Source organism: Megascapheus bottae, chromosome 14, assembly GCF_031878675.1.
Source record: "Megascapheus bottae isolate mThoBot1 chromosome 14, mThoBot2.hap1, whole genome shotgun sequence".
NCBI lineage: Eukaryota > Metazoa > Chordata > Mammalia > Rodentia > Geomyidae > Megascapheus > Megascapheus bottae.
This window is the reverse complement of record NC_143522.1, coordinates 31,260,313-31,272,392: the sequence shown is the minus strand read 5'-3', so window position 1 is coordinate 31,272,392 and position 12,080 is coordinate 31,260,313. Positions and strand designations below refer to the sequence as shown.

At 46.1% G+C, this 12,080-nt stretch overlaps 1 protein-coding gene and 1 non-coding gene across 4 annotated transcripts; both read right to left on the bottom strand.

Annotated features, from left to right (window-relative positions):
* Positions 1–3,468: 3,468 nt before the first annotated feature.
* Eif5 (eukaryotic translation initiation factor 5) lies at positions 3,469–11,679 on the bottom strand. Of its 3 annotated transcripts, none has more exons than XM_090344892.1 (12): positions 11,621–11,679; positions 11,303–11,496; positions 10,315–10,594; positions 10,126–10,207; positions 9,676–9,848; positions 9,365–9,476; positions 8,710–8,852; positions 7,925–8,083; positions 7,286–7,447; positions 6,991–7,155; positions 6,084–6,218; positions 3,469–5,068 (listed from the first exon to the last, which is right to left on the bottom strand). In XM_090344892.1, exons 3-12 carry the CDS (start codon positions 10,384–10,386, stop codon positions 4,979–4,981), a joined length of 1,293 nt encoding a protein of 430 aa, XP_090201018.1. In that variant the 5' UTR covers positions 10,387–10,594; positions 11,303–11,496; positions 11,621–11,679; the 3' UTR covers positions 3,469–4,978. The 3 variants fall into 3 exon arrangements, with proteins under 3 accessions (XP_090201018.1, XP_090201016.1, XP_090201017.1); XM_090344890.1 differs by having other exon boundaries at positions 7,925–8,086; positions 11,621–11,678; XM_090344891.1 differs by lacking the exons at positions 11,303–11,496; positions 11,621–11,679 and adding an exon at positions 10,925–11,023 and having other exon boundaries at positions 7,925–8,086.
* LOC150054949 (small nucleolar RNA SNORA28) lies at positions 9,040–9,167 on the bottom strand. Its single transcript, XR_016537721.1, has one exon. It is a non-coding gene; the product is annotated as a small nucleolar RNA SNORA28 (small nucleolar RNA).
* Positions 11,680–12,080: the final 401 nt, after the last annotated feature.

The window sequence follows — 12,080 nt, the reverse complement described above, 5'->3', positions numbered from 1 at the left end:
CCATGATCAAAAAGGCTCATGGAAGAACATAAGCCTTGGGATTCAAGCCCTAGTTCTAGCAGTGACACACAAACTAAGCAGAGTGGTCAATTAAGTTGACTCCAGGTATTGTTCAGGATTGTTTGTATGACAAACACATCACAGATCTTCAAAAACACTTTATAGCTCCAATCTTGAGAAACTGTGTTGGCAATCTTGACCAATTGAGAATTTGCCAAATGGATATGTATTTGTGTATTCCTATTTGACTATAAATCATGATCTCCGTTTCTCAGGTTACTTAAAAAAAAAAAGCCTAACTTTCTCACCTAAAAGGTACATGGATGTATAAAAAGTTGTGTAAAACAAGTGCTTTATGTGGTTTCCTCAAATCTCTAAGGTTTTAATAACTACTATTACTGATTTTTTTTGTGTGTGTGAGTCATATGGCTTGAACTTGGCCTGGGTATTGTCAAGACTCCTGCCCTGGGCCTGGGCGTCGCCCTTGAGCTCCTCAGCTCAAGGCTACCACATTACCCTTGAACCAAGCCCCACTTCTCATTTTCTCGAGGTTAACTAGAGATAAGAATCTCAGGTCCTTTTGTGCCTAAGCTGTCTCTGAGCCTTGATCCTCAGATCTCAGCCTCCTGAGTAGCTGGGAATCACAGGCGTGAGCCACTGTGCTGGCTAAAATAGTGATTCTTGATCAACAGTGCATAAATACAAAAACACACAGAAGATCCTATTGCATTTATTGAGTAAACCATAAAAAGATTTGCATTATTATATATTTTTTGATTTGGTTGTGGGGCTTAAACTCAGGGCCTAGGCGCTGTCTCTGAGCTTCTGCTCAAGTTTAGTGCTCTACCACTTGAGCCACAATGCACTACTTCTGGCTTTTTCAGTTTATCTGGTAGTGAGGAATCGAACTAAGGTCTTCATACATGCTAGGCAAGTGCTTTACTGCTAAGCCACATTCCCAGCCTATCTTTTTTTTTTTTTTTGCTGGTTCTGCCACTTGAACTCAGGGCTTGGGTGCAGTTGCTGAGCTCCATTGTGTTCAAGAGTAGCACTCTACCTCATAGTGCTAGTCTGGCCTTTTCTGAGCTTATTGGAGATCAGAGTTCCATGGACTTTCCTTCCCATGCTGATTTCAAACTGCAGTGCTCACATCTCAGCCTCCTGAATAGGTAGGACTATAGTTGTGAGCCACTAGTGCCTGGCTTAGCAGCTTTGTCAGTTGTGGGGCTTAAACATGGGGCCTGGGTACTGTCTCTGAGTCTCTTTGTGCTCAAGGCTGGTACTATACCACTTGAGCCAGTGTCACCTCCGGTTTTCTGGCTAATTGGACAGGACTCTCGTACTTTCCCACGCAGGCTAACTTTGAGCTGCAATCCTCAGACTGAAGCTTCCTGAGTAGTTAGGATTATAGCATGAGCTACTGACACCTACCCAATTACCTTTTGCAAATCATAGGGCTTGAACCCAGAGCTTGAGCACTGCCTCCAGACCCACTCTGTGTCAGACTCTGTAAAGTTGAAGTCAGATGTCACCACAGCCTTGGTCCAGGTGTAGTGTGAACAGAGCAGAGATAGGGGATTCATGAGCAGGTGGCTCCCTGCGGGATTCTCAGGGCCCTCTCTCCAATGACTCAACTTTCATGACCCCCCCACCCGGACCCAGCTCCCAGGAGACAGCTGCCTTTACTTGCTGTCACCTGGAGACCCACTCTGTAAGTGGCCATCATTTAGGCCACCATGCCAAGCCCTAGCTTTTAAAGGTCCAGTATTCTACATAATAGCCAAAAGGCAGGCACTTGAGCCAATTCCAACCTTATCTTGGGGTTGGCTGTCTATATCCTGAGTCTTATTCCTCTATATCCCAGCATCCTTTTCACTCCTTAACCATAATGCATGGGATGACTTAATGACTTCCACTCCTATACAGGTAGGCATAGAAGTTCTAATTTCCCCACCTATTAACAAGCGTGTCAGCAAGTGCTTCATGCCTGTAATTCTAACTATTTATGAGGCTGAGATCTAAGGTTCAGTTCCAGGACAGACCAGCCCCAATACTAGACAACTGTTCCTCAAAACAGAGGAAGCACACATGGCATGCCATAGTTGAGTGAGTGCAGCCAGCACCACTGTACCTGTTACTACCCTTTAACGGTTGTCTGGATGCTTAAAAACTTAAGAAAACCTCATGACTATTAAGTGAGAGGTCCTCAGTTAAAGTTATCACTCAACATGGGTGGGCCTCATGCCTGCAATTCTAGCTATTCAGGACTGACCTGTGGATCACAGCATGAAGCCAGCTCGGGCACCAGGAAGCTGGAAGAGGCAGTGCATCTCAAAGTGGCACAACACTAGCCTTGGAGGAAAAGAGCACAGGGAGGATGCCCAGGTCCTGACTAGCCACACACCCCCCAAAAAATAGTAACATTTAACTAGATAAGCAAGGGCTGCTTACATGTAAAATTCTTAAATATAACCAGTTTTGTTCTTTTTTCCCTTTCCCCCGTCCTGAGGACTGAACTCAGGGCCCAAGTGCTGTCCTTGGGCTTTCCCTCAAGGACAATGCTCTACCGCTTGACACACAGCACAATTTCCGACTTTTCTATGTATGCAGTACCGAGGAATTGAACCTGGGTCTTCATGCATGCCAGGCAAGCACTCTACCACTAGGCCAAATTCCTGGCCCCAAATATAACCAGTTTGCTTGGATGTAGGTGAGAAAACGGCTTTCTAGGCCAAAGGTTGGAGTCAGCATTCAATGCACCCTCTGGTGCATATTCCATAGGTGCACAGCTCTATGTGAAGTCTCAATTCTGTAGTAAGCACCAGAGATTTTGAGAAAACATATGTTGTGCTAATACAACGTACCAACCCTAAAGAAAGCTCTGATCCAGTTAGATGACAAGGCAGGCAAGAGTAGCTGCAGGATATTCAACACATGTCCAAAGCAGCAGCCAACAAAACAGCTTTAATCTCATAGAATGAAGTCAACTTTAATATTAAAGCAAACAAAATACCATTTTTAACATTGTTTTAATCAAGTAATGTAGCTGTTTGAAACAAAAAATTTAAGACAATAGAGCAAAGTAAAGGATTACTCTATTAGGAGAACCTCTAAATAAAATCCAGATTGTGTGAGTTTGGTTTCCATTGAAATTTGGCACCAGACTAACACTAGTTGAAGCTCAAACCTTTCTTTAGAGAAGCTCTCAAAAGCCTGCCAGTGTGCTGCTGGTACACAATCTTAATAATAGCTAACGGGCCCTGCTGCAAAAAATTTCAAGCCTAAGAAGTATGTGAATTTGCAAACTTCCTTCTTTTGCTGTGCCACAAGACGTTCCCGTTCCCTTTGGGTTTATATGGGTCCTATTCCCAGCTCCTCTCCAGACTCTTATCACAAGGCAGGTGAAGTTAGTTTTTCTCCAATAAGACTGGTAGGTTTCAATTCCTGTTAAATATCACACTAACAAGGTTTTATTTTTACCAAATGTTTGTATAATTTCAGTGTGAACAATTTTTACATACATTCACTATTAAAAGTCTCAATCTGTGATACGAGAGACAAATTAAATGATACGAGCCAGTGCTTCACACAAAATTAACCACAGGGACCCTTCAAATGTCTCACGAGTGCTCTTTGTGGAAGTTTTTACCTTTGCTATGGTATCGGTTTTTAAAATCCTTATCAAATGAGTTAACATCAGCTAATAGGCTAAGGATTAATCTGGTTATGTCCAAGTGCCTGCACAGGCTTGCCAGGACCTAGCCTGTCCCAGTACCCAACATCCAGACTTCTCAGGTGCCCAGCCATATTCAATGTGAAGTAAAAAATATCCCAAGTCACACACCAAAATATAGGCTTTGACTTAGAAGTATGATTTTAAGTTTTGCTAAGACCTCTTTTTTTTGTGTGTGGGGGGGAACAGGGAAATCAAGCTTGAAACACAGTAACACTTATTTTGGCAAGATAGCAACAAAAACCTAAAGAAGCAATAGATACATGTCCAATGTAAAAGGCATTAAAGAACAAACCATAATATCAAAGGGGGGAAAAAACATAACACAATATACAGTATGTCTAAACATTTTGAAATTATAATTTAGGGGTAAAAGCTAGAGAAAAATTGCTAGAAATTAAGTGCACCTTCTTTCCTGTTTCTCCCAAATAAAATCAGTTTACTATTTAATTACACCTCAAAGTTTAAGTTTTCTCTCAGTACAAAGCAACCACTACATACACGTAAAATACTTATTTATCTAATTATTTCCCTGGCTCATCCAACGTGCAACGCACATGACTCCAAATACTACAATTTGGGGCAAGTATACACGAACTGAAAAATCACAAGTTCAAATCTTTAAATCTTGTTCTTAAATTTATAGGACACCCAGGTCGTTTTTACTTCAGTAAGATCTTGCACTGCCATCTGATTATCAGATTAGGTTAGTATAAAAGAATTACAAGATGCCAATTTAAAGGGACTAAAGATAAAACTTTAAAAGTTCTCTATTTCTTAATGGCTGAATAAGGTTTATGTGTTTATGTTCTGCTGAAGACTTTGATATAGTCCAGCATATAACATTTACCAGGCTCCAAAGACCTATCAGGTTAAATGATAGCACAACATTTTAAAAAGGAGCCAGTTATTTCAGGATAAGCCATTAAGAGCCCAAAATCTGAAGAATGAACAAAATCAAATCTTTATTTATAACTGTATAAATGTGATCCAAATGTGTCCACCACTAGTTTTCCAAAAGAAACATGCTATAAATAAGCAAATTACACCTGCTCACTGGTGTGTATGGACTCCCTAGATGTCTCATTGGGCTTAATTACAGACCACTCACAGTAATAGATTTTTAGTATAAAGTGTAGCATGATGTTAAGCCATTTAGCTTTTGCACATACATGTTGCACTTCTGGCTGATAATGGAGAAAAATTTGCAGCATTACACTGTTAAGCTAAGTTGCATCCATCCTCTTAAATGGCATCAATATCAATGTCATCATCCTTGTTGTCAGACTTCACAGTTTCAACTTTTGGTACACTGGCAGTCTTCGAATACACCACCTGGTAAATAAGTAATTTATTAGTTGTTGTATCCCTTTGCCCAAACAAATCTATGTATTGAAAAAAACTAAATCGGCTCCTGGTGGTTCATGCCTGTAATTCTAGGAACTCAGGAGGCTGAGATCCACTGAGATCACGCAAGCACAAAAGCCCTGAAAGATTCCATCTTCAAAATAACCAGCAAAAGAAAGCCAGGCTGGGCAGAGATGTAGAATGCTTCCCTAGCATGTATGAAGTCTTGGGTTGGATTCCTTGGCTACCACATACACAAGAAAAAAAAAAAAAAATGGGAGCAGTGGCTCAAGTGGTAGAGTGCTAGTCCTGAAAAAGCATCTAGGTCCTGAGTTGAAGCCCCAGGAATGGGAAAAAGTGTGTGTGGGGGGAAGCCAGGCTGAAAAGTACTGCTCAAGAGCAGCATACAATATCACAAAGTCCCGAGTTGAAATCATAGTATACACAGTATAACTCTCATCCTTTAACTGGTCACAAATGAGAAAACCTGAGACCCTTATCTCCAATTAACTACCAGAAAAGCTGGTAGCTCAAGGGCAGCGGCCTTGAGCTGAAGTGCTTGGGGGCAGCGCCCAGGTCCAGAGTTCAAGCCCTATCATTGACAAAAATAAAAAAAGGAGAAATGACAATCTTTGCCCCCCCCCCACACCGTTGCAGGTTGCTAGTCTCTACAATCTGATATCTGAGATCAGTGAAAAAGAATGAGTTTCCCCCAATCAGTTGACATTACATGCATGAGCAACAACATTTGAACTCTTTCTTCCAGGGCTGAGGATATAGCTCACGAGTACAAAAATAGCTGTCTGTTACATAGACCCCGAGTTGAACCCCCAGCACTATACCACCAAGAACACAATTACTACCCCACCCCCAGTAAATTTTTTCTTGCCACTAATTTCCCAGAGAACATGCTTTAAATTTAGATCTATCCCAAGTGACATTTTGTGTAACTGCTCACAACTGATTAACCCCTTTGCCAATACTACTTAAACTCAGCATTTACCTCAATGTTTTCATCTTCATCTTCTTCTTCACCACCAGAAGATTCTTCCTCTGCCTCTTTCAACCATTTTATAAATGGTTCTGCTTTGACACGAATCTCTTTGGCAAGTTCTTTTGAGACGTATTTCTTAGAGGCCTAAAAAAGAAAGTTAAGTTCATCACAATTTTTTTTTTGTGGGTTACAGGGCTTGAACTCTGTGCCTGGGTGCTGCCCCTGTACTCTTCAGCTTAAGGCTATACTGCCTACCCCTGGAGCTACTTGTGGTTTTCTGGCGGTTAAATCAAGATAAGCTGGGTGCAGTGAGTCATGCCTGTAATCGTAGCTACTCAAAAGGCTGAGATCTGAGGATCAAGGTTCAAAGCCACCCTGGGCACAAAAGGACCGGAGACTCTTATCTCCAATTAATCTCTTAAAATAGGAAGTGGGCCTATGGCTTCAGGGATAGGGCAGGGGTAGCCTTGAGCTGAAGAGGTCAGGGACCGTATCTAGGCCCAGAGTTCAAGCCCCATGACCCAACCAGCCATCAGATCTCACCCTCTGAGTAACTAGGATTACAGGCACGAACCACTGCGCTCAGATTCATTACAAATTAGATAGACAGATAGGAGGTCATGGGGCTTGCACTTGGCCTGGGTGCTTGCTGTCCCTGAACTCTTCAGGTCAAGCCCCACTTCCAGTTTTCCAGGTTCCATGTGCCTGGGCTGGTTTTGAACCTTGATCCTCAGATCTCAGCCTGCTGAGTAGCTGGGATTACAGGTGTGAGCCACTGGGCCCAGCTTTGTTACAATATTCTTATCAAGACCATCATCACAAACACTTTAGAAGACTACAATTCAATGCAAACAAGAAATAAGGCCATTAGGCTAGGTACTAGTGGGCTCATGCCTATAAATCATGTTCTCCTCACCTTTTCTGACCAGCTGATGATGACCTCCTCTTCTAAAAGGTCTGCATCATACATCTCCTTCAAGATATGTGGAATCTTGGAGATCAGCTGAGCTTGATGCATTGCTACCACACACTCCAAACCATGAAGAAGGTACCGCTGTGCCTTTTTGTTGTTGTGACAAAACTGGAGGAGAAAAAAAGGTATTAACAAGCTTTCGTATAGGTACTTTAAGATGGCTCAGGATGCCAACGAGGAATTAAAAAGTTCCTCCAAAGGTCACAATCTCATCTGTGAGCACACCAAACTTGCTTACTCTTAGGAAATGGCGTCTGTATTTCTTAATTTGTTCTCTAATCTTCTCGTTAAAAAGAACTTCAGTCAGAACAAGAGGACCCATGGCTTTCACATCTAGTCTTTCTGCTTCGGCGACTATTTCTTTGTCAGAAGAGTCAATGATGCCCTCTTCTTTCTTTTTCTGGAAAAAAAAATCAGCATGGACATAGTTACATTTTAGCAGGCTGGCGATAGCAGTCTTCCCAACTTATTAAAAATTTTTTTCCCGGTCGTGGGGCTAGAAGTTATCAGGGGCCTGGGCTGTCCTTGAGCCTCTCTATGTATGCTCAAGGCTAACACTCTACCCTTTAAGCCACAGTGCCATTTCCAGACTATTATGTTTTTGCAGTACTGTGGAACTGAACCCAGGGCTTCATGCGCACTAGGCATTCTACCACTGAGCCACATTCCCAGGTCTCAATTTATTATTCTAATTCATGATTTCTAAATGACACACAACTGCTAGAGACTGCCTGGAACTACCTCCCCAAAACATGTCTTGAACAAAAATAAGTGAAAATAGGCCTTGCATACTCAAAATTAACCCCAGGGAGATAAAACACCTAAGGCTAAATGGTGTGGTAAGTTCACCGTTTATGTCAAGCAAATATTATTTCACCTTAACAAAATCGAACAGAATATTGACACGCTCTTCTATGGTCCTTTCCAGATCATCACTGAGTGTCAGAACTTTTGCATGGTCGCTGATTTCGTCCATTCTACGCCTTTGAGCTTCCTCAGTTGTATCTTCCCCCCAGTCATCGTCTTCCTCTTCTTCCTGCTAACAAAGGTGTTAGGATAGGTATGATTTGAGCCAAGCATGGTGGTTGACACCTGTAACCCTAGCTACTCAGGAGGCGGGGATCTGAGGATCAAGGCTAGCCTGGGCACTAGAAAACAGGAAATGGGGCGTGGCTCAAGTGTAGGGAGCTAGCCTAGAGCTGAAGAGCACAGGGACAACACAGCAACGGGGCAACTAACACTAAGTTCCAAAATTGTGTTGCTTGAACTCTGGGGCTTGAGCACTATTCCTGAGCTCTTCAGCTCAAGGCCAGTGCTCTACCACTTGAGCCACAGCGCCACTTCCAATTAATTGAATTTGAACTGCAACCTTCAGATCTGTCTCCCGAGCAGCTAGGATTATATGTGTGAACCACAGCACCAGGCTAAGAACAAAGAACAGGGTGCTTGGTGGCTCATACCTGTAATCCCAGCTAGTCAGATTTGAGGAAGGCAGCAGGTCTAAGCCAGCCCAGGCCATGAGACATTTACATGCGAGGCAAGCACTCTATCACTAATATTCCCAGCCCTGAAGTCTGGTTATATTATTTCTGCCCACCTGAACAAAATACCAGGTATTTCACACTCTGTTAAGCCCACCAAGCCTGTCAACCTTGCACTCACCACAGCATGTGGAGGAGGACTGATTTCATTTGGTGGTGGAGGTGGTGGTGTCTCACTGCTGGATACAGAGCCATTTTCCTTGTCCTTGCCCTTTCTATTTTTCTTTTCCTTTTCTTTCTTTCCTGTACCACTGTCACTATTCTCTACAGAAAAATAGATGGGAAATAATGTCATTTGTAGGTTATTAAAATAAAATGCAGTGACACCATGTATTAGCAGTATTAAACTAAGGATAAAAAAAGCCGTAGTGATGTTTTCAAATCAGATAGTTGGCCCTCACTACCTAAAACAACTTAAAAGCAAGGCTGTAACTCAATTTTACTTGAGAGTATTGTCTAAGTCTGTATAACAACGTATCTCACAAAAAGAGAACAGTGGAATTGGTTAGGGTTAGACTTTACTATAAAGCAAGCTCAAATTGTGCCAGATAGTCATGATTATCTGCCAGACTGTTGCTTGCAATGCACTAATGCCAATGAAGCTTATTGAGGCAATTCTCATTTACCAGATAGTAGCAAACAGATGGTACCTTGTGTACCCATTATAATCTGTTATACAATAAACTATCCCAATCTAAAGTAACAAATTCTTTCACTTGTTTCCAACAATTAGCTGCTTTAAGTTAAAACTTCCCAAAGTCATTATGAAGACTTACCAGGTGGGTTTTTGAGAATGAATGTGCAGAGTTTATGATGTGTGTCAAGCATGCCTCGATAGCCACAGGCTTTACAAGAATTACCTATTGTTTGCTTCTTTGGATTGACATGCTGCCAAGAAAACAAAGTATGTTATCGATAATCCAAGATGCAATTTTTTTGAAAGAATTTGTGGAACAAATGTAGAAAAGACATCTAAAACACTAATTAGAAATTTTGTTCCATCCTGACTTGATACTTTTAAAACAGAAGCCATCACAAAAGATACACTTTCCTTTTAGTAAAAAAACTCAATCTCAAATACACTCACCAGATCTGTTTCAGGATTCTCACACTCTGGACAGAGAACAAATTTTTTAATGAATCCATCCAACATGTCTTGCAGCTTATTCGCCTCATGAGATCCATTGACAATGTAACGGTCATTCTTAACATCAAACTGGGTCTGTGCTCCCAGCTCACAACCAAAATATTTGGTGGGATCTATTTGAAGAAAAAGTTTGATTCATTATCGCTAACAGATGTCTGCCTAGGCAACCAAATTTATACAAAACTGATGTCTTAAAAAGTATGGGGCTAATGAAATGTATTATTGCTTTTGGTAGTTCAGTGAATTTATGGCAGCAACCAATTAAGTGGCTTAAAATTCAAGGCTCCTCAAGCTAACACATAATCCAGACAAAATTTATAGTCAAGTTCAAAAATTTGTCAAGATTTCTGTAATATACCTGTTCAGGCTTCTCCAAGAAGCTTTACTTACACGTTGGAGGCCGATTAAGCGCCTTTGCAACGTCAACCATGTTGACTATAACTGTCTTGATTCCATTTCCTTTGCCCTCAACCTAAAGGAAATAAGAACTTTAGTTTGTGTCTTCCCTGTGCACGCAATCTTTCAAAGCTAACAGAGAGCTACGGACTGAGGTGCTAGCCTAATGAAGACGGGCACTACCTTGGCAATCAGACGGGGCATCTTGTAGCGATAGAACTGGTCTGACACACTGCGGTTGACGTTGACAGACATTTTGGCTTATTAGTGGCTTTATCAATAAGATGAAGAGATCTTTGATTGCAACTTTTTGGTATCTTCTGTCTGGAGAAGAAGGGATGACATAAACGACTGCAAGAGTTCTCGGTCTCTGACATGAAAAAATTTTCGCCGCTGAGGCTGTGAGCTTCTTGCTTGTATGCTATGTTTCCCCAATACAGGTACCAATGGCTGCGCAACAGCTCTGAAAGAGAGAGAGAGAGAAACCACCACCGTTCTGGCAGGTGTAACACCGGTTCTTGCCCGCAGTGCCTCCATCGGGTCCCCAATCAACTCTGCTAGATTGCAAAGCATTTCCGAGCGGCCGTCCCGAGCAGGTGCCGTTCTCGGGAAGGAGGCCACCATTTTGGCCGCGCCGGTAGGGAAACGCCTCACTCCACCGTCCCAGGCCACTCGGGCCGGCGGCGGCCTCGGCTGCGCGGGGCCCGGCGCCCCGCACGTCACGGGGCGGACCGCGTCGTAACCGCCGGGGGTGGCGTGGGGGGCGGATACCGGCCCCGGGGCCCCGGCCTACCTCCCCCATCCGCCGGCCAACGGCGACGCGAGGGCGGCCCGGCCCGCTTCAGAGCGGCGGGTTCACGCCGGGAGCCATCTGCCCCGCCGGGGCGCGCGGGGACGCCGCTCCGGCCGCGCCCGGCCGCCCTCCGCCGACCTTCGCCCCGGTCCCCATGGCTACGCGGCGGCGGGCGCCCCTCGCCGCGCCTCCCTCTCGAGGCGGAGCGGCCGTCGCCGCGGGCGCCGTGACTCACAAACGCGCCCCGGGCCTGACTCAGCCGGACGCCGGCGCGCGCGCGCACTCGCCGCGCCCCCCCCAAACTGCGCCACACGCGCGGCGGGTCACGCGGCCGCGCCGCCATCTTGTCGCCGCCAAGGCCCGCCGTCCGCCACTCACCGTTTTCGTCAAATAAAGACATAAACCCAACGCGGCTCGCCCGGGACTGGGAGGAAGAGGCGCTGGAATCCGGGTCCGGAGCGGCGGGGCGGGCGGCGAGCGGAGGGGCGGCCGGGCAGGTGCCGCCGCCGAGCAGCGGGAGGGGCTGTCCCAGCGACGTCCGCGTCCACACCGGCAGCGCCGAGTCGGGCGACCTGGCGAGGACACGGCCGTGAGCCGCGGGCGGCCGGGCGGCGCCAGCCCCCGCCTGCGGCCCGGGGAGAGGAGGGGCGGGGAGCGCTGGGCCGGGGCGCGGGCCGCCGCCCCCCGCGGACTCACCTCTGGAATGTTCTCGCTCTGACTGAACAACGCCGCCGCCGCGCTCAAGCTACCTTCGGCCCCGGCGCCCGCCCCCCGCCGTGGGCCGGGCCGCCCATTGGTTGGAGGCCCGCTTGCGGTCGCCCGTCATTGGTCGGCACTCCGCGTCAATCGGGCGTTTCCCCGCCCCCCCCGCTTCCTGGGGCTCCACTGGCGGGGCCCGCCTCCCGGCCCCGGCCCGGCTTCCTCCTCCTCCCCTCCCCCGTCCTTCCCAGAGGCCTCTGCGGTATCGCGACAGCCCAGCCCGGCCGTCGTTTCCGACGCTCCGGGAAGATGGCGGTTGCCCCCTCCCCCTGCCGGGCGGGGTCTGGCCCGGGCGTCTCGGTGACTCCGGGCTGCCGGCGCGGGGCCGGCGCGCTCGCCGCCGCCCCCGAGGTGCTGGTCCCCGAGGCCGGACGCGGCCGAGTGCGCGCCCCGCCCT

Coding starts and splice junctions, on each gene's coding strand:
- Eif5 (XM_090344890.1), bottom strand. CDS start 10,386: ATGTCTGTCAACGTCAACCGCAGTGTGTCAGACCAGTTCTATCGCTAC. Junction 9,477..9,675: donor AGAATCCTGAAACAGATCTG/GTGAGTGTATTT, acceptor TTTTCTTGGCAG/CATGTCAATCCAAAGAAGCA. Junction 5,069..6,083: donor ATGAAGATGAAAACATTGAG/GTAAATGCTGAG, acceptor CTTATTTACCAG/GTGGTGTATTCGAAGACTGC.